The 18919-nt window shown below is 43.0% G+C and overlaps 1 protein-coding gene across 2 annotated transcripts in view; it reads left to right on the plus strand.

Annotated features, from left to right (window-relative positions):
• The window catches only part of cenpj (centromere protein J), a 40136-nt gene that overhangs the window by 13428 nt on the left and 7789 nt on the right, over positions 1–18919 (plus strand). For both annotated transcript variants that reach the window (XM_060929309.1, XM_060929310.1), the window contains exons 4-7: positions 48–173; positions 399–522; positions 593–683; positions 17153–18500. In XM_060929309.1, coding sequence (XP_060785292.1) covers positions 48–173; positions 399–522; positions 593–683; positions 17153–18500 — 1689 coding nt within the window. The remainder of the gene's footprint in view (positions 1–47; positions 174–398; positions 523–592; positions 684–17152; positions 18501–18919) is intronic.

Here is an 18919-nt window from a genome sequence, read left to right on the forward strand (position 1 = left end):
TTGTATTTTATGTAAATCCGTCTGAGTCAGTTTTTGAATTTTAACAGAGAATCACAATATGCAACAGCTGTACATCAAAACTACCGAGCAGTCAAGGTCCTCTCACACAAGACAGAGAGATTCGCCACTTCAGCTTGAGCACCAGCAACCCAGTGAAGTGGAAAGGACACTTGGTAAAGTATTGATTCTCAGTCTATGTGCTGTGTAAGAAAGATAACATACCTCTGTATTTCTCAATCCAGTGAAGTACCACTGACCTGCACGTTTTAGTGTTTTACCTCCTACTGAAACTTTTGTTCAGTCTCAGTCAAGCTTGTTAATTAGCTGAATCAGGTGAGTTGGGAGCAAGGGAAACCACCACTGAAACACAGACCCCTATCAATTTATTATTCAAACAGACCCAAGTGTGGACCAGGCGAGTTCTGGACATCACAGTGATGATGATTATCATGAAGAACAATCGCTGCATTCTGAGGATAAAAGCCTGTGCCAAAAAGGCGGTGAAGCAGAACCACATGACAGGTCGGTATCATCAGCGATGGACCAAATATGAAAATTGCAACGTCATAGTGTGATTGTGATGTGTCTCCAGGCCAATCAGCTCAGGTGGCAGTGGGAAGACGTTTGAAGAGATGCTGGAAGAGCAGCTCAAGCTGGAGAATGAGAAGCTCAGCAAGATATCTGTAAGATATAAATTATACTTCCAGTCATAGATCAATATGTTCAAATAATACTCTAGTGGTTTTTTTTTCCTACCTTTTCCAACAAAAATTTCTTTTAGTTTCTCATTTCTCCAACATGATGCATGAGTGGGGGCTGTATAGCATGATGTGATGCAATGTCTTTAACAGACGGATCAGACATGAAAGAGAAAGTCTTACCCAGTGTGGGAAATAAGGCCGGACCAGCGGACATTTACCAGTAATTTTCACGTTTGTCCGTCTGTATTTCAAAAGAATCAGACCGGCTGGCCAATAAAAAATAATTTGAGTGTGTCAGTCTGTATTTCAAAAGCATCAAACCGGATGGTCCATGAAAAATTGTAAAGATATGGGTCTAATCTACTTCTAATTTTCTTCCAAACTGTAGCGGACAAAGTAGAATTCATATACAGTGGGGAAAAAAAGTATTTAGTCAGTCACCAATTGTGCAAGTTCTCCCACTTAAAAAGATGAGAGAGGCCTGTAATTTTCATCATAGGTACACTTCAACTATGAGAGACAAAATGAGGAAAAAAAATCCAGAAAATCACACTGTCTGATTTTTAAAGAATTTATTTGCAAATTATGGTGGAAAATAAGTATTTGGTCAATAACAAAAGTTAATCTCAATACTTTATATACCCTTTGTTGGCAATGACAGAGGTCAAACATTTTCTGTAAGTCTTCACAAGGTTTTCACACACTGTTGCTGGTATTTTGGCCCATTCCTCCATGCAGATCTCCTCTAGAGCAGTGATGTTTTGGGGCTGTCGCTGGGCAACGCGGACTTTCAACTCCCTCCAAAGATTTTCTATGGGGTTGAGATCTGGAGACTGGCTAGGCCACTCCAGGACCTTGAAATGCTTCTTATGAAGCCACTTCTTTGTTGCCTGGGCGGTGTGTTTGGGATCATTGTCATGCTGAAAGACCCAGCCACGTTTCATCTTCAATGCCCTTGCTGATGGAAGGAGGTTTTCACTCAAAATCTCATGATACATGGCCCCATTCATTCTTTCCTTTACACAGATCAGTCGTCCTGGTCCCTTTGCAGAAAAACGGCCCCAAAGCATGATGTTTCCACCCCCATGCTTCACAGTAGGTATGGTGTTCTTTGGATGCAACTCAGCATTCTTTCTCCTCCAAACACAAGTTGAGTTTTTACCAAAAAGTTCTATTTTGGTTTCATCTGACCATATGACATTCTCCCAATCCTCTTCTGGATCATCCAAATGCTCTCTAGTAAACTTCAGACGGGCCTGGACATGTACTGGCTTAAGCAGGGGGACACGTCTGGCACTGCAGGATTTGAGTCCCTGGTGGCGTAGTGTGTTACTGATGGTAGCCTTTGTTACTTTGGTCCCAGCTCTCTGCAGGTCATTCACTAGGTCCCCCTGTGTGGTTCTGGGATTTTTGCTTACCGTTCTTGTGATCATTTTGACCCCACGGGGTGAGATCTTGCGTGGAGCCCCAGATTGAGGGAGATTATCAGTGGTCTTGTATGTCTTCTATTTTCTAGTAATTGCTCCCACAGTTGATTTCGTCACACCAAGCTGCTTACCTATTGCAGATTCAGTCTTCCCAGCCTGGTGCAGGTCTACAGTTTTGTTTCTGGTGTCCTTTGACAGCTCTTTGGTCTTGGCCATAGTGGAGTTTGGAGTGTGACACTTTGAGGTTGTGGACAGGTGTCTTTTATACTGATAACGAGTTCAAACAGGTGCCATTAATACAGGTAACGAGTGGAGGACAGAGGAGCCTCTTAAAGAAGTTGTTACAGGTCTGTGAGAGCCAGAAATCTTGCTTGTTTGTAGGTGACCAAATACTTATTTTACCGAGGAATTTACCAATTAATTCATTAAAAATCCTACAGTGTGATTTCCTGGATTCTTTTCCCCCCATTCTGTCTCTCATAGTTGAAGTGTACCTATGATGAAAATTACAGGCCTCTCTCATCTTTTTAAGTGGGAGAACTTGCACAATTGGTGGCTGACTAAATACTTTTTTTTGCCCCACTGTAGATGTGAATTACAATTTATGTTAAAGGTATAAATTTCATTTGAATTTGTAATTTCATATGTAGTTTATTTCATGATTAAAATGATGAATAATATGTGGCAAGGTTAGAATTAGAAGAATTAGAATTAGAATTCATATGCGAAGAATTAGAATTCCATAGGAACGGTCTCGCGCTTCTCATTGTAGATCTTGAGGAGCCGTGGAAGCGAACAGTTTTTCTTACCTGGCTCTCTGCATCTTAGAACATTTGTAATTGTTAAAATGAGGATTAAAGTTCAACTTTCAAGACGTTTCAAGTGGATTTATTACAAGGCACATGGACATTGAGAGTGGAAACAGTTACTTTGGGTCAGAGACTTTGTCAGTGTAAGCTATAGCACTTTTCTCAAGGTCTCACTAAGAACAAGCCTCTACATTAGTAAGACAAACTTGCTTGACATTGGATTACAAAACGCTGGAGAGGTTCGCTGAAACTGGAAAGAAGATTCATCGAGGGATTTACCGATGGACTTCTGAACTAGCACGATCACGCGCTACACTCGTGGCTGGTGATTGACAAGTGGACGTGGCTGCAACGTGACTGTCGCAAGTGGAATTGGAAAAAAAACGGACCGACGTTCAAAGCAATCATGACGGATGAAAAAGAAAAGACGGTAAGCCCTCTGGGGAAAAACGTTTAGGTAAACCAACACAAGTGTCATTGGAAAATAATCTGCAGACAAGAATCAACTCCAGAAGAGCAAAGCTAGGAAAACTGACTGAGAAAAGAAACGAATTGCTTGCTTTAATGGAGGATGATGCAAACATGGAAATTATAACAAAGGAATTGTTATCCAAGTATGAAGAGCTGATAGGAGAATTCAGTAAGATAAATGCTGATGTCAAAGACCTGTACAGTCAACTTGGATGCATAGGGAATATGAATGCAGATCAAAGTGATTGGTTTCAGCCAAGATATGATGAGCAATGCGATTTTGTGCGAGAAGTTAGGTCATGGATACAAGATGCAATGCTTCGCATAGAAGAGTCTGAAAGAGTGAACAATGAGGTAAATCCTGAAGATAGCGCTTCAGTTGCATCCAGAAAGAGTACAAAAGCCAAGTCTGTCTCTTCTGCCTCTGTAGTATCATCAGTTCGCGCTGAGCGCTTAAAAGTTGAAATGGAGAAAGCTACTTTGTTAACCAAGACAGCTACATTGAAACAGGAAAGGGCTTTGGAGAAGCAGGAGCTACAGCTCAAAGCTGAAAAGGAAAAACAGAAAAGGGCTTTGAAGGAGCATGAGCTACAACTCAAAGCTGAAAAGGAAGAGTTGGAGTTACAAGCAGAGCTCGCTGCATCAGATGCAAAATTAGCTGTGTTAAGAAAATATGAAGGCTCAGATGTGTCAAGCGGCTCTAAAGGCAGTAGAGTGGATCCACTGACGGCTACTCAGAGACAACGTCAGCCACAATAGGAGCGGTGGGGCTAGTAATGTATCTCAGCATAGCCATAGTGGTGGAATAGCTGCCAATGCAGCACCTGTTACTTCAAAGGGCAATTCTGCAAACAGATAACCTGGTTTCTGTCATGCAACGCCAAAACGAGATAACAGAGTCTAATAAAGCAACAAAAGCTATCTACATTGCCATCGCCGAATATTCCAGTTTTTAAAGGAGATCCAATGGAATACCGTCTATTCATGAGAGCTTTCGAGCATCGCATAGAAAGCAAGACTGAAAACAGCAAAGATCGGCTTTATTATTTGGAACAGCACACAAGTGGTCAGCCTAATGACTTAGTGCGCAGCTGTTTTCATATGGACCCTGAACAGGGCTACCCTGAAGCCAAGAAATTATTAAAGGAGCGCTTTGGTGACAAGTATAAGATCTCAATGGCATACCTGGACAAGGCTTTAAATTGGCCTACTATCAAGTCGGACGACGCTAAGGCACTTGAAGCATACGCTCTGTTTCTGATCAACTGTAACAATGCAATGTCGGATCTAGAGTACTTGGATGAAATGGAGAATGCCGCGAACATGCGCACAGTCATCTCCAAGCTCCCATACAGGCTGAGGGAGAAATTCAGGAGTGTCGCCATTGACATTCAGAAGAAAGATTGGCGAACAAAGTTCCAAGACGTGGTGTCATTTGTAACCAAACAGGCTAAAATGGCAGCACACCCTGTGCTTGGTGAAATCTCAGGTCAAACAAAGCGCCAACCTGAAAAATCAGCTGGCAAGAAAACCATCATAACGCTAGCTACTGAAGCTAAAGAGCAGAAAGTAGTGAAAGATGTTGCTGGTGCCGAGAACAAGAAAGCTAAAGAGAAGAAGCCAAACATGAACATGGCTTTCGTGAAATCGTGCATCTTCTGTCAGGGAGATCATACCATGGAACAGTGCAAGAAACTTCAAAAAAAGCTGCACAAAGAAAAATTGGAATTCCTTAAGAGTAAAGGACTCTGCTTCAGCTGTCTTATAGGAAGACACATGAGCAGTACCTGTGAAGAAAAGAAGAGCTGTGAGATGTGTTCAGCTAAACACCCTACACTGTTACACATAAAGCAGAAACCTAAAGACATACCAAAGGAAGACACTTCAAGGGAGGAACCAAAAGAGGAGTCTTTACAGGAAGAACAAACTGTGGTCAGTGGATTCGTGGATGCAGGGGAAACTTGCTCTCAGATGGGGGCCGGGGGTGCAGGAACCGTCCTCGCCATCGTTCCGGTGAGAGTGAAGGCAAAGAAAGGCAACAAGGTGCTGACTTATGCGTTCCTGGACCCAGGGAGCAATGCCTCCTTTTGCACTAACAAGCTAGCCAACGACCTTAACCTGCAAGGAAGAAATGTGAACATCCTACTTACCACTATGGGAGACCAAAAGACCGTCTCGTGCAAGGTGTTGCCAGACCTAGAAGTCAGCAGTCTGGAGGGGGATGACTTTGTCGGGCTCACTGGTGTGTTTATGCAAAGGGCCATACCTGCTAGTCAGGAGAACATCCCAACCCAAGAGGACGTGGATAGGTGGCCACACTTACGAGGTGTACGAATTCCATTGATCAAGGCGGATATCGATCTTCTAATTGGGACTGATGTCGCAAAAGCTTTAGAGCCAGAAGGGGTAATCCGCAGTGTGAAAGATGGGCCGTATGCAGTACGTACAGTCTTGGGATGGACAGTGAACGGGCCGCTGCGTGAGAACATCGGAAGCTGGTCAAAGGACGGATACCCACAGATCCAAATGAATCGGATATCGGTGGCTCGACTTGAAGAATTGTGGACCCAGCAATTCAAGTATGATTTCCCCGAGAATGCTCAAGGAGAGCAGCTTGAGATGTCGAAGGAAGATCAACTGTTTATGGACAGAGTCACCACATCCACAAAACTGGTCGACGGTCACTACTCTATCGGATTGCCATTGAAGAACAAAGATGTGAAAATGCCTAACAATAAAGCAATGACGGAGCAACGAGCGCTCAACATGAAAAAGAAGCTTCAGAGAAACCAGACGTTCCGAGAGGAATACGTCAGCTTCATGAACCAGGTCATAAACAAGGGATACGCCGTCAAAGTCCCAAACGAAGAGCTTAACAGGAGTGATGGAAAGGTGTGGTTTATTCCGCATCATGCCGTCTCCCACCCCAAGAAGCATAAACTTCGAGTGGTATTCGACTGTGGTGCTTCATATCAGGGAACCACACTCAATGAGCAACTACTGCAAGGGCCTGACATGACAAGCAGTCTGGTTGGAGTCTTAACACGATTTCGTCAGGAGCCAATCGCAGTCATGGCAGACGTGGAGTCCATGTTCCACCAGGTCAAGGTCCCATCTGAAGACGCCGACCTCCTCAGGTTTTTATGGTGGCCTGACGGGGACATCTCAAAGGAGCTGCAGGAGTACAGAATGGAGGTACACTTGTTCGGAGCCACCTCCTCACCCAGCTGTGCGAACTATGCACTGAGAAGGTGTGACGAGGACAACAGGAGTACTTTTGATGCAGCAGCTGTAGAGACAGTGTTGAACAATTTTTACATCGACAATTGTCTAAAATCGGTTAACTCAGAACAGGAAGCGATCAAGCTACTCCACGACTTGACGGCCATCTGTCAAACAGGAGGCTTTAGACTGACAAAATGGACGACCAACAGTCGAAACGTGTTAACCATTCCGCTTGAGGACCGAGCAACAGAAGTCAAAGATCTTGATCTCGACCAGGACTCACTCGCCATCAAGAGAGCTTTGGGAGTACAATGGTGCATCCGGTCAGATCAGTTCAAGTTTCAGGTGTAGGTGCATTTTGGTAATTATTAAGTGATCTCATTAAATCAGTCTCATTAAATTTGAAGGTTAATAATTAAAATGAATCAATCCCATTGAATCGTTTAATTTGACTCATTTGAATTGAATCATACCATAGAATCAGTCTCATTGAATCGTTCAAGTGAATCGTTCAAGTGAATCATACCATTAATCCTGGTGCTTAATAACAAATTACCAAACAGCTAAATTATGGTATATTCCAAATTATTATTGATCACTTACCATATTACATAAATCATCTGCACCTTTTTGAATTCTTTGAGAGATTGGGGACTTCGGAAATATTGGAACACCAGCAAATTAATACACAGTTTTAATAATAAATGGATTTATTATAACAAAGATAAAAAATGAATAATAGGTTGTAATCATTATATACACATGATGTGGTTTGTGTATGTGTGTGTGTGAGAGAGAGAGAGACCTTGGGTGTTGCTCTTGAGAGGGTTGGCTCTTGTGGCTAACTCCACGTGTTTGTGGGGGAGGAGTTAAGGCCCAAGGACCACCTCGTGGAGTTAAACAAAGAAAGGTGTGTTAAGTCTAGCTTGTTGCTAATGTGCTTGTTAAAGGCCCTATGGCCTAGCTAAGCACATGGTAGGCCTAGATTAGCTTTGTGGCTAAGCTAAGACAAAGGAATTAGCCATGTGGCTAACTAGGGTATGTTTGTGAGTGGCCACGTGGCCTGAACAAAGAGGATTTCTAGCTGAGGTGTGGTTTATTAGGCCTGATGGGCCTGTGAGGCTAATGAAACAAAGGGCTAGCCGGTAGCTAACCCACTAGCTCATAATACTGAATCCACTAAAATCTTGATGAGATCAAGATGTATAATAATGAAATTAAAATGTTAGTAAGAATAAGAGAGAAAGAGGCATGCACAGCCTGTCTATTAAAGCAATTGAGATTAAAACAAAAACAGAACAATCAACAATTCAACACGTTGCGTGTCGAGCAGTGTAAACAATAAACCTGGGTTTAAATTCACACTATTTCAATAAAAGCAAATTCCTAAGACTATCTTAATTTATGCCCAAATGCCAAAATCTTACTCAATATTCTTTAGCAAGATATGAAGAGATATTCGCCATTGGAGCACGTGAGTCGCTCGTGATGAAGGCGTAGAGAGCTTTCTGGTCCAGCGGATCACTTGGGTCGTTTCTGTGAAGGCAGAGGATTCTTGGTCCGAACTTCAGCGTTCGTGAGGAAAAGTCTCTGATCAGAATAATATGCACAGTGCTTCAATCAGGAGGAATTCTGGTTGCTCCTAATTATAAATTGACTGCTCTGAGCTGCAGTCATATGTACTTAATGAATGAAACCGGTTGTAACTCACTGAGTTTAAAATCGCTCGATCTTAGATTTTTACTGTGGCCAAAGGTAAGACAAAGAACTCGCGCTAACTCGTGGATCTTGCAAGAAAGAAAAGAAAAGACGTCTTTTTGGTGAAGAGCATCCCTTTTGTGCGTCTATATTCCTTGAAATCTAGACACCAGAGACAAAGAGCGGAGCATTCGCGGGTTGTTTTATGCTCTCGTTGGAAGTGACGTAGATGATCCCGCCCCGGCGTGACGAAGGTCAACGCGGAAGTAGGCTGATGGGAAATGTAGTTTCTTAAAGAGACAGTGGCCTGTACCTACACAGGTGAACATCGAGCGGAAGCCTCTCACCAGGAGAGGAATCCTGTGTACAATGAGCTCAGTCTATGATCCGCTAGGAATGTTGTCACCAGTCATACTACCTGCTAGAAACATCCTGCAAGAATTGTGTAGACTAAGAACAGCCTGGGATGACATTGTACCAGAACACCTCGCACAACAATGGACCAAGTGGACCGAAGAACCCCAACAGCTCACTGGCTTTGGAGTAACTCGATGCTTTAAGCCACATGAATTTGGCAAAACTTCATCGACGATTCAGCCCCCAGAGGATCATGGCTGATGGGAAGAATCGTGAAGACTGTGGAGGACGAACATGGAGTCGTCCGCAAGGTTCGAGTCAAGACGAAGACGAACGAACTTGAGCAGCCGATCACCAAACTCTGCCTGCTTCAAGAAGCAGAATGAAAAGGACTGTCAAGTACATTCAATGTTGTAATTGTTTCTAGGATAGAAAGCAATTAGGGGCCGGGTATGTAGCGGCCAAAGTAGAATTCATATAGATGTGAATTACAATTTATGTTAAAGGTATAAATAATTTCATTTGAATTTGTAATTTCATATAAGTAGTTTATTTCATGATTAAAATGATGAATAATATGTGGCAAGGTTAGAATTAGTAGAATTAGAGTTCATATGCGAAGAATTAGAATTCCATAGGAACGGTCTCGCACTTCTCATTGTAGATCTTGAGGAGCTGTGGAAGCGAACAGTTTTTCTTACCTGGCTCTCTGCATCTTAGAACATTTGTAATTGTTAAAACGAGGATTAAAGTTCAACTTTCAAGACGTTTCAAGTGGATTTATTACAAGGCACATGGACATTGAGAGTGGAAACAGTTACTTTGGGTCAGAGACTTTGTCAGTGTAAGCTATAGCACTTTTCTCAAGGTCTCACTAAGAACAAGCCTCTACACAAACGTTACACTGGGCATTCGCCATTCACATTGTCATAATATGGCCTGTGAAACAGGGGTCCCTGCCGGCCTGGCTTTAAAAATTCATAACTCTGCCACCGATGGTCCTGGCCCCGCCAAAATTTACAGGCATCTCCTTCTCCCTGAGCCCTTTCAAACCAGCCCAGGCACGGCCCAGTATGACTCCGGCTTGGCCTGTTATTTGCCCTGGAGCCCTCGAAAAACTTTAACACGAGCCCTGGCTTGAGCCAGTGTTTTAAAAATTCCTAATTTGGCCACCCAAAGTCCTAGCCCTGGCAAATTTTACAGGCACATCCCTCTCCCTGAGACCTATTGAACGAGCCCAGGCTCGACCCGATCCAACATCAGCAGCGAGCGCGGCTCGCAGAAAACTTTAGCACGAGCCCTTGCTCCAGCTGCTCTCATGCATGGGGGATTTAAAAATTCATAACTCAGTTTGGCGGCGCTAACACCGAAGGTCTTAGCGCCGCCAAAATTTACAGGCACCTCCCATTCCCCAAGCCCTTTTGAATCAGCCCAGGCACGGCCCTGTATGACCCTGCCTCAGCCTGTTATTCACCCCCAAAATCTCCGTGCGAATGCTGCTCGCCGCAAACTTTTTTAATATGAGTCCTGGCTCGAGCCAGCCTTTAAAAATTCATAACTTGCCTACTCAAAGTCCCTAGCCCTGCCAAACTTTACGGTCCTGTTCCTCTCCCTGGGACCTTTTGAACAAGCCCAGGCTCGGCCAGATCCGATGTCAGCAGCGAGCACGGCTTGTTAACTTTAACACGAGCCCTAGCTCCAGCTGCTCCTTTGCGGGGGGATTTAAAAATTCATAATTGGTCACCGAAGGTCCTAGCCCTGCCAGAATTTAGACACCTCCCTCTCCCTTAGTGGCACACTAAATAAGACAATAATGATGCACTCGGTATTCGTTGTTTTTATTGCACGATGCATTTGAACTAGTGTTTTTAGGGTTGATGGTATCTGATTAATCCAGTCAGTTGATTTAAGTTTACATGAAACTTTGCAGTACAGTATTATGTTAAGTGTCAAACTGCCAATCAGTGGTTATGTGCATTTATTTTTTTAAATTCATAATAAGAATGACCATCATATGCTTTGCAGGATGTAGATTTAGATTTGTAGTGTTTTTCTTTTATTTTCTAAGTTTGAGTCCAGCAGGTTTTAGTCTGAATGCTAAATGATATTACCATTTCTAGTTTTGAGTCATTTTGATAAGTTATTTGGAATCTCGTACTCAAAATTGTAACACTATTATATAAGAATAGTTCTATTGTTAATTACTAATTTCTTATAGACTTGTTATAAACATGGTATAGAGGGTTGCCGCGTGACGTCACTGTGCCGTGAGATTTTGTTAGGGCGCCATATTGGAAGACCTCAAGTACGTGCATACATACATACATACATACATACATACAATACAAAACAAACTACGAGCGAGAGTGAAGTGATATTACAGCTTGTGAAGTGACACGATGGCTGATAATTCTAGTTATGTGAGTACATTACCAGCTGCAGAAAGGGCACGGTATGTGGAGAAACTGGCTGTGATGGATGGGTTTGACCCATATGATAAGACTCGGGGCAAGGGAGAATGGAAACATAAGGAGGACCTGACTACTTATCTGTTTTTATTTATATATCTTTGAATTATTTGGACATGGGGAAAAACTATATTTAAAATCCAAAGAGGGATGGAGGGAGGAAAATTAAAACAAAAGAAAGAAATGAAATATATAACAAATGTGATAAAATTAAGGATGTTTTTATTCAGTAAACATTTAAAAAAATGTTCAACACTCTAGCCTAGTGACTTCCAGTAACAAAATGGTCTGAACATATTCTGTACTGCTGTAGACTTGAAGTATTCAGATCCGCTCTGCATAAAGCAGCTAAATACTCTGTCTCCTGGCAGAAAGCTCCTTGGTTTGCTCCCGTTGTGTCTCAATCACAGCTGGTATTCTGAAGAAAGACTTCTTTTCACCTTTCCCATCAGCTTTGTTAGAACACCCTAACACAGCACAAAAGTTTACCATTGTAGGCTTTTGATGAATCAAGTTCCTCATCGGTTCACATACCGCACGCTGCCATTATTTCCCTCTAATCATGAGTTTGTTGGTCTTCCAATATGGCGCAGGGTTTGTTTACTTCCGGTTTCGGGTGACGTCAGTGAAAGGGGTCTATAAAAGTAATTGTTTACATGATGTTTCATGAGTGTTATTATAGTACCTGTATATGAGTACCAGTAAGTTGTAACCAACTGGAACAGCCTTGCCCACCCCCCACATTTTTTTTTTTTCCTAGACATGGAACTGACCTGTGTGTACTACTGTTTTCTTGAGTGTAATTTGAAGCATGTTTTTCTTGAATCTGACATTTACTTGTAGATTGTATTCAATTTGGAGTGTAATTAGCAACTGTCTAGTGTAATTTAACCTTTTGAAGATCACAAAAATGTGCCTGGAAATAGCTGAGAAGCCATCTCCAAGCATCTAAAGCCCTTCAGCTTTCTGAGCCCTAAGGCGGGCCCTGGACCTCCAGCCACATTGTTCTGGACCTTTGGCCCGTCATTCGGACAGAACATTTCAGACTTGTCTGTACTGTTAGGCTGCTTAAAATTCCTTATTTCCCACACTGGTCTTGCCAATATGTATTTAATCATCTTTGTAGCACTGGAGCGATGCAGTAAAGTAACTTCACTAATGGTACATTCCCATTGCAATGAGCCAAAATGATTCCTTTGACCTCAGTTAGCTGCTTTGTGGGTGTGTCACTCAAATGTAGACTAAGGAGTGTTCTATGCGCCAGCTATCCATCAATTTTCTCTACCACTTATCAACCGGAATGGTTAGATGAAGGAGGCTAAGTTACGAGAGACAAAGTTTTTATTTATATATATATATATATATATATATATATATATATATATATATATAAACAAACTTTGTCTCTCGTAACCTAGTCTCCTTCATCTAACCATATTAGCCATGACCTATCCTTGGGGTAAAAAACGCCTGAAAAACGTAATGTTATTTGAGGAGTTGCATGATGACTGTATATGTTCTCAACGTAGTGTCTACATGGGTTAATGACTATTGTTTTTTGTTCCTAGATAATATTTAAGTGCCGTAATACCGTTCTATACGTGCAAGAATTGGTCTTATTAAAGCTTGTGGCTGTCTGGCTTAGTTAAAATGCTAACCGTTAGCACCCGACTAGCTGCTATTTTAGAACGTCGAGTGATCAAATGCAGCGGTCTCAAAAGTAGCCGGTCACCGGCGGCAAATCGCCGTCTGTGGCTTGTTATGCCGCCGGCTATTGTCAGTCGAGTCACAAAATTTAATATTAAATATCTCTGACGGCAAAAAAAGTTGTGAACATAAATTACATCCACTATGTCATGTATGTCCGTTGCCGCGTCAACTTTGTGTACATCCTCGACATGAGTGCAGCCATTACTGCTGTGTTGCCAGATTGGGCGGTTTTGAGTGCATTTTGGCGGGTTTTGAACATATTTTGGGCTGTGAAACGTCAGCAGTATCTGGCAACATATTTTTTTACTTAATACAAGAAATTAATGGATGCCAACGTTTTTGTCAAAATGGTATTTTATTTTCCATTGTTTAGGCAGCTTCAGCATCATACTGTGAGATTCTGTTCAAATTGTTTTTTTTCTTCTATGAAGCCTGAGCCATTTATTTTATTAGTTTATAATTATTGTTTAATTTAGTCTTCAGGAGAGACTGCCTGCACACAGTACTAGTATTAATAGTTTTTTTTCTTACATGAAAGCTGAGGCATTTATATTATATTTTAAGGTAACTTCATGTTGTGCTGTGAGGTTCTATGCACTTTAATTTTTGAACCAACCGGTGCATTTGGATAAGTAAAGCCTATTTATATTGGTAAAGTTGTTTATAGGACCATTTCTCAGTGTCTTTTTTTTTTTTTTTTTTTTTTTTTTTTTTTTTCAATAGTTTTTCAGTAATAACTTAATATTTAACATATCACTCAATTTTAAACAAACCCCCCCCCCCCCCCCCCCCCCCCCCCCCCATGGGCTGCCTCCATAGTCTCCAAAATTTCTGTGGGAAACACTGGCGTGCGTAACAACGCTAATCAAGCTTAAGCTAGACGACCCGCCTCAAATACCCGTCCCGGGTAAATGTTATCCCAATTTTAGATGACCTGTTCCAAACCATCCTGCCCCATGAAAAATTCGTACTCTGTCTGTCTGTCTCTATCCATCCATCCATCCATCCATCCATCTATCTATCTGCACGCTTTGCGTGCATTATGTCTGCCGCTGGCAGACATTTTACCATTTTGCACCCTGCTGTAAATTATTTGTACCCTGCTATTCTCCCAAACTTTGAAGCCCCTGCAAATGGTAATGTGTAACCCATGTGTGTGTTATATGAGTTCATGGTGCATCCATCCATCCGTGGTAGCCACAACATTACAGTCACTTAGGCTGTCTAAATTAAGCAAAAACATTGGCGAATTTCGCCTCCTTTCAAAGTCAATGAGAGCGAAGCGAAATTCATTTGTGTCGGGATGGACCGTAATGAAGTCTGACTGATATTTTGTGTGTGTGGTGGTGGGGGGGTCCGCGTCGCCACGCTACCTCACTCTTTTTTTTTTTTTTGACCATGGTTGTGTTTGCATCCCTGTACATGTCTGTGAAGATTCTCAATCATCCAGGTCATAGTAAACTGTGGGTGGTAGAAAAGGGCAACTGGACTTGCTTGAAGATTCTTGAAAACGTTTCACCTCTCGTCCGAAAGGCTTCCTCAGTTCTGTCTGACTAATAGGAAGTATCAGATATTTATCCTCTCCTGAATCAGAATTCTGATGACAAGTTCATCTAAGGTGTCGTTGAGGCATCATGTTGGTGTGGGTCACTGGAGGCTGGGTGTGAATGGCGAGTCATTAGCTGACTCTCTCTGTCCTCCTGTGAGTCACCGAAAACAGCTGGGTCCTGGTGTACACCCAGCCGTCTGGGAAGAGTGTCCAAGACCGCGTTGTAGATGGTTGATAAATGATGTCTTAGACCCCCACCTCTGTTCAGTGATGGCCGTTCCAGGTTGACAAAAATGGCTTCTTTAACTCCTCACTCATACCAAAGATCCTCTCTGGCTAAAATGCGTACGTTACAATCCTGAAATGAGTGTCCTTCGTTGTTAAGATGAATGTAGACAGCCGAGTCCTGGCCTGAGGAGCTGGCTCTCCTGTGTTGAGCCAAGCGCCTGTATAGCGGTTGTTTTGTTTCCCCAATATACGAGTCCGTGCATTCCTCACTGCACTGAATTGCATACACTACGTTGTCCTGTTTGTTATGGCCCTTTTCCACTACCCTTTTTCAGCTCACTTCAGCTCGCTTCAGCTCACTTCAGCCCGACACGGCTCGCGTTTCGACTACCAAAAACCAGCACGACTCAGCTCGTTTCAGCCCTGCTTAGCCCCTAAAACTCGCACCGTTTTGGAGTGGGGCTGAAGCGAGCCAAAGCGAGCCGACTGAGGTTGGGGGCGTGAGCAGACACTCCCCTGTGCACTGATTGGTGAGGAGGAGTGTCCTCACATGCCCACACACGCCCCGCGAGCGCGCTGGGATCTGTAAACACCGCAAACCCGGAAGAAGAAGAATTACGAATTACGAGAATTTCTGAAGCCTTATGCGCCTCGCCTCATCTATACGCTCTTGCCAGTATCTGTCCGCGTTGTAGGTGACAACAAGCCACAGCACCAAGACCAGCAATACTAACGACTCCATGTCCTCCGTGTTTATTGTTTACTATTCGGGTCGTGAGACTACCGCTTAAAAGCTCACTGAATCAGTGACATACAGAGCATCGTGGACGAGTTCGCGGAGCGCAAGGCTCGTCGTATGCCCTTCAAATAATGCGCGCAGTAGGCTATTGATGTTTTATTATGAGCCATGTACAGTATGTCGCCTAATGTTTTTTTGTTTCTGAGTTACATGTTCGTTTGAAGGACTTAATGTACAAAATAACATAGTTGCACCCCGGAGTGTTGAAATTGGTAAACACAGTGCATTCAGTGAGGTTTGCACCGCCCTCCTTTTATTTCTGACTCTTCCTGTCAGCGCTGCAACCTCTGAGCGCTCATTCGTATGCCCTTCAAATAATGTGCGCAGTATAGGCTATTGATGTTTTATTATGAGCCATGTACAGTATCCTAATGTTTTTTGTTTCTGAGTTACATGTTCGTTTGAAGGACTTGATGTACTAAATAACATATAGTTGCACCCGGTAGTGTTGAAATTGGTAAACACCGCAGTTGCGGACATTTTGTAACCTAAAATGATGTTATGATAAGCTTTAATAAAGGGTCCGGTCATTTGCCCCGCCCCCGGCCCGGCTCTGACTTGTTCCGCCACTGTCACTGATGTCACTGTTTGCGCTGCTTAACGACATCACGTGACGTCCACCCACTTTCGCTAACTCCACCCAATGTGTCCACCCACTTCCAGCCAGCACGGTTCAGCGCGGTTGTAGTCGAAATGCAACTTCAACAGCCCCGCTCAGCTCGACTCAGCTCGACACGGCACGGCTCAGCCGCGTTTGTAGTGGAAAAGCGGCATAAGTCAGACAGAACTGAGGAAGCCTTTCGGACGAGAGGTGAAACGTTTTCAAGAATCTTCAAGCAAGTCCAGTTGCCCTTTTCTACCACCCACAGTCAACATTTTTATACTGTCGTCTCACTCTTGCTCCCATAAGCCTCTGTGTGGGTTTTTTTTTTTTAATTCCTGTCTCTGCAAAAATTATTGGGAAGCAGGACAAAAATGTGAATTGCTGCAGTGTGAATGTACTGTTACTTGTACTGGCAAGTCCAGCTTCTGAAAAGGTGAAAATTATATAGATTTAGAGTGTTGACTAAGGAATGGAATTCCAAATGTGGAGCAACGCAAAGGCACAGTGAGTAGCATTGCCCATTGACCGAGTCATTGGTTCGATTGTATGCTCTGTTTACTGTGTGTGAAGTTTCACATGTTCTCCCCGTGTTTCTTGTGGATTTCCTCCAACTTCTTCGGTTTCTTCCAGCTGTCCAAAACCATGCATATAAGTGGTTTGGTTGTTTAATTGCCCCTAGGTGTGAATAAAAGTGTGAATGCATGGGGCTCCTGTGCCCTCTGGAGTGAATTCTCCCACCTTGCAGCCCATGTTAATGTTAATTGCTTACTGAAGATGAGTTTCAGGTGTTTTGCACAAGTATTTAACTGCCCCCAACAACAGCCTTTACACTTTCATTATCTTTTTTCCCCCCTCTTTCTTTTCAGTACAGGCAAATGTATCTATTCTTCCATCTGTTCCATAGATGCAGTATATAGATTAGATTAGGTTAAAATGATGGAATATGCTTTTAAGCCCTGGCTAGATTTGCTTTTTGGTTTTATCAGTTAAAAGCTGAATTAATATTGAAGGAAAATGAATGATTTGCTTGACTTTGGGAACAACATGTAGACATTTTAATTTGATAGATTAAGTCTGTAAAAAAAATTTTTCTGTATGTTCTGTAGAGTGCTCCTACTGATGCAGCAAAGGTGAAGAAGCCATTTCTGAGACGAGGGGAAGGCTTGTCCAGATTCACTAGAGGAAAAACCACTGGATCAGTGAGAATCAGGGCAACTAGTTCAGACACCAAACCCACACCAAACATCAATCCTTCAGTCATTCAGAACCTGACCATCAGATCCCACCAGAGCTCTGAGCCAAAACAAACTTCTCCAAAATCTATAAGTACAACAAACATTGTAACCCAGCGTAAGACTGCTGTACTGAACAAAAATAACTTTCCTCAAAAGATTTCAGGACCAGTAACCAAGGCATTTGCAAAAGCTCATGTTCATGGAGGCCACCAAAAGGTCAGAGCAGAAGGGCAGAATGTGAGCTCTGGACATGTCCAGCACCAAAGCAAGAGTAATAATAAGCCTGAAGGTCAGAAGGTCCTCTCAGATATCATGGTTGATATCAGTAAGGGGGCATCAAGACAGTTTCACAGTATGGATGAGCAAAGTGCTCGAATTGCAGAGAACTCATTTGAGGTGTGGCTGAAAGAGCGTGGTGAACACTGGGAAAGAGATCAGCACCGTGAGCATGTGGAGCTTGGTGAGTTTGAGCTGCTAGAGAGAGCAGCAGATGAGTTCTCTTTTTCCAGTAACTCCTCTTTCATCAACACGCTTTTGCGAAGTAATGGCAGACGCCTTTCCTCTACTCCTGTCAAATTGCCACCAAAATCGTCATTTCCTGACCAGTGTCTCGACGACAATACTGGCCTCAGCAAGACTCGCGGGCCCCTAGTACCACCTGTAGACAGTGTGGCAGGGATGGAGGTGCCAAGTGCACAACAGGATGAAGTGATTACTGAGTGCTCTGGAGATGAAGACATGGAAAAGTCTGATGACTCGCTGTGTAGCAACACAGTTTTTCACCAGCCGGCTATAGTGCCAAACCAGACACAACCTTTCAGCTTCCAAGTTTCAGCACTGCCCTACGATAAGATCGCTTATCAAGACAGAGACAGAGCTGGAAGTCCAGAAGGGGAAGAGGAGAGCCATAAAGACTCGACTCTGGTGGACGCCAGAGGTCAGGTTGAGTTTGATGATGACGACACGTGGCATGAGCCTGAGAATTCCACTTGCAGTCCTGCAAAGATGGATGATCAGCCAGATAGGGTACTGAAGAGAAAGATTGCAATCTCAAAGGGAGCAGACCTTGATCATTGTTCTAACAGCCCATCAGATCGTGAACAAGAACCACCACCGACGTGTAAGTTAATAGCGAAGATGTTTCCAGCTCTGAAGCCAAAACAGTGTCCTCCTCCATCAGAAACACCAAATTCAGATGAGCACAATGAACAAGGAGCAGGTGATGAGAACCGTCTGTTTAATAGTTATTCCATGAAATCGAGTCGTACTTGAGCTGGTGGCTGACGAGGCGCGTAGCGTCAAGTTTGCTATAAGCCACGTATGACGAGATTTGAGTAGAATAACAGTTTTATTCTATCCACATTCAGTGGATTTTGAGACATGGAGCATTTTTATTTTTTGCAAATTTGATAAAAACTTTATACAAAATGTCAGTCATTTCCGCTTAGACTGTAAACAAACCGACGAAATGACAGTAACAGTTTGTGAAAAATTCTGTTATGATAATTCTTGAAAAATAGATGCGTTCTACCCATCACATACTTTCATTCCATATTTTTCTTGCTTCTGCCCCCCCCCCCCCCCCTTTTTTTTTTTGGTGGGGGGTTTTGTTTTCGAGTCGAGTTTTTATTTCGACCT

Source organism: Neoarius graeffei, chromosome 9 (genome assembly GCF_027579695.1).
Source record: "Neoarius graeffei isolate fNeoGra1 chromosome 9, fNeoGra1.pri, whole genome shotgun sequence".
Lineage (NCBI taxonomy): Eukaryota > Metazoa > Chordata > Actinopteri > Siluriformes > Ariidae > Neoarius > Neoarius graeffei.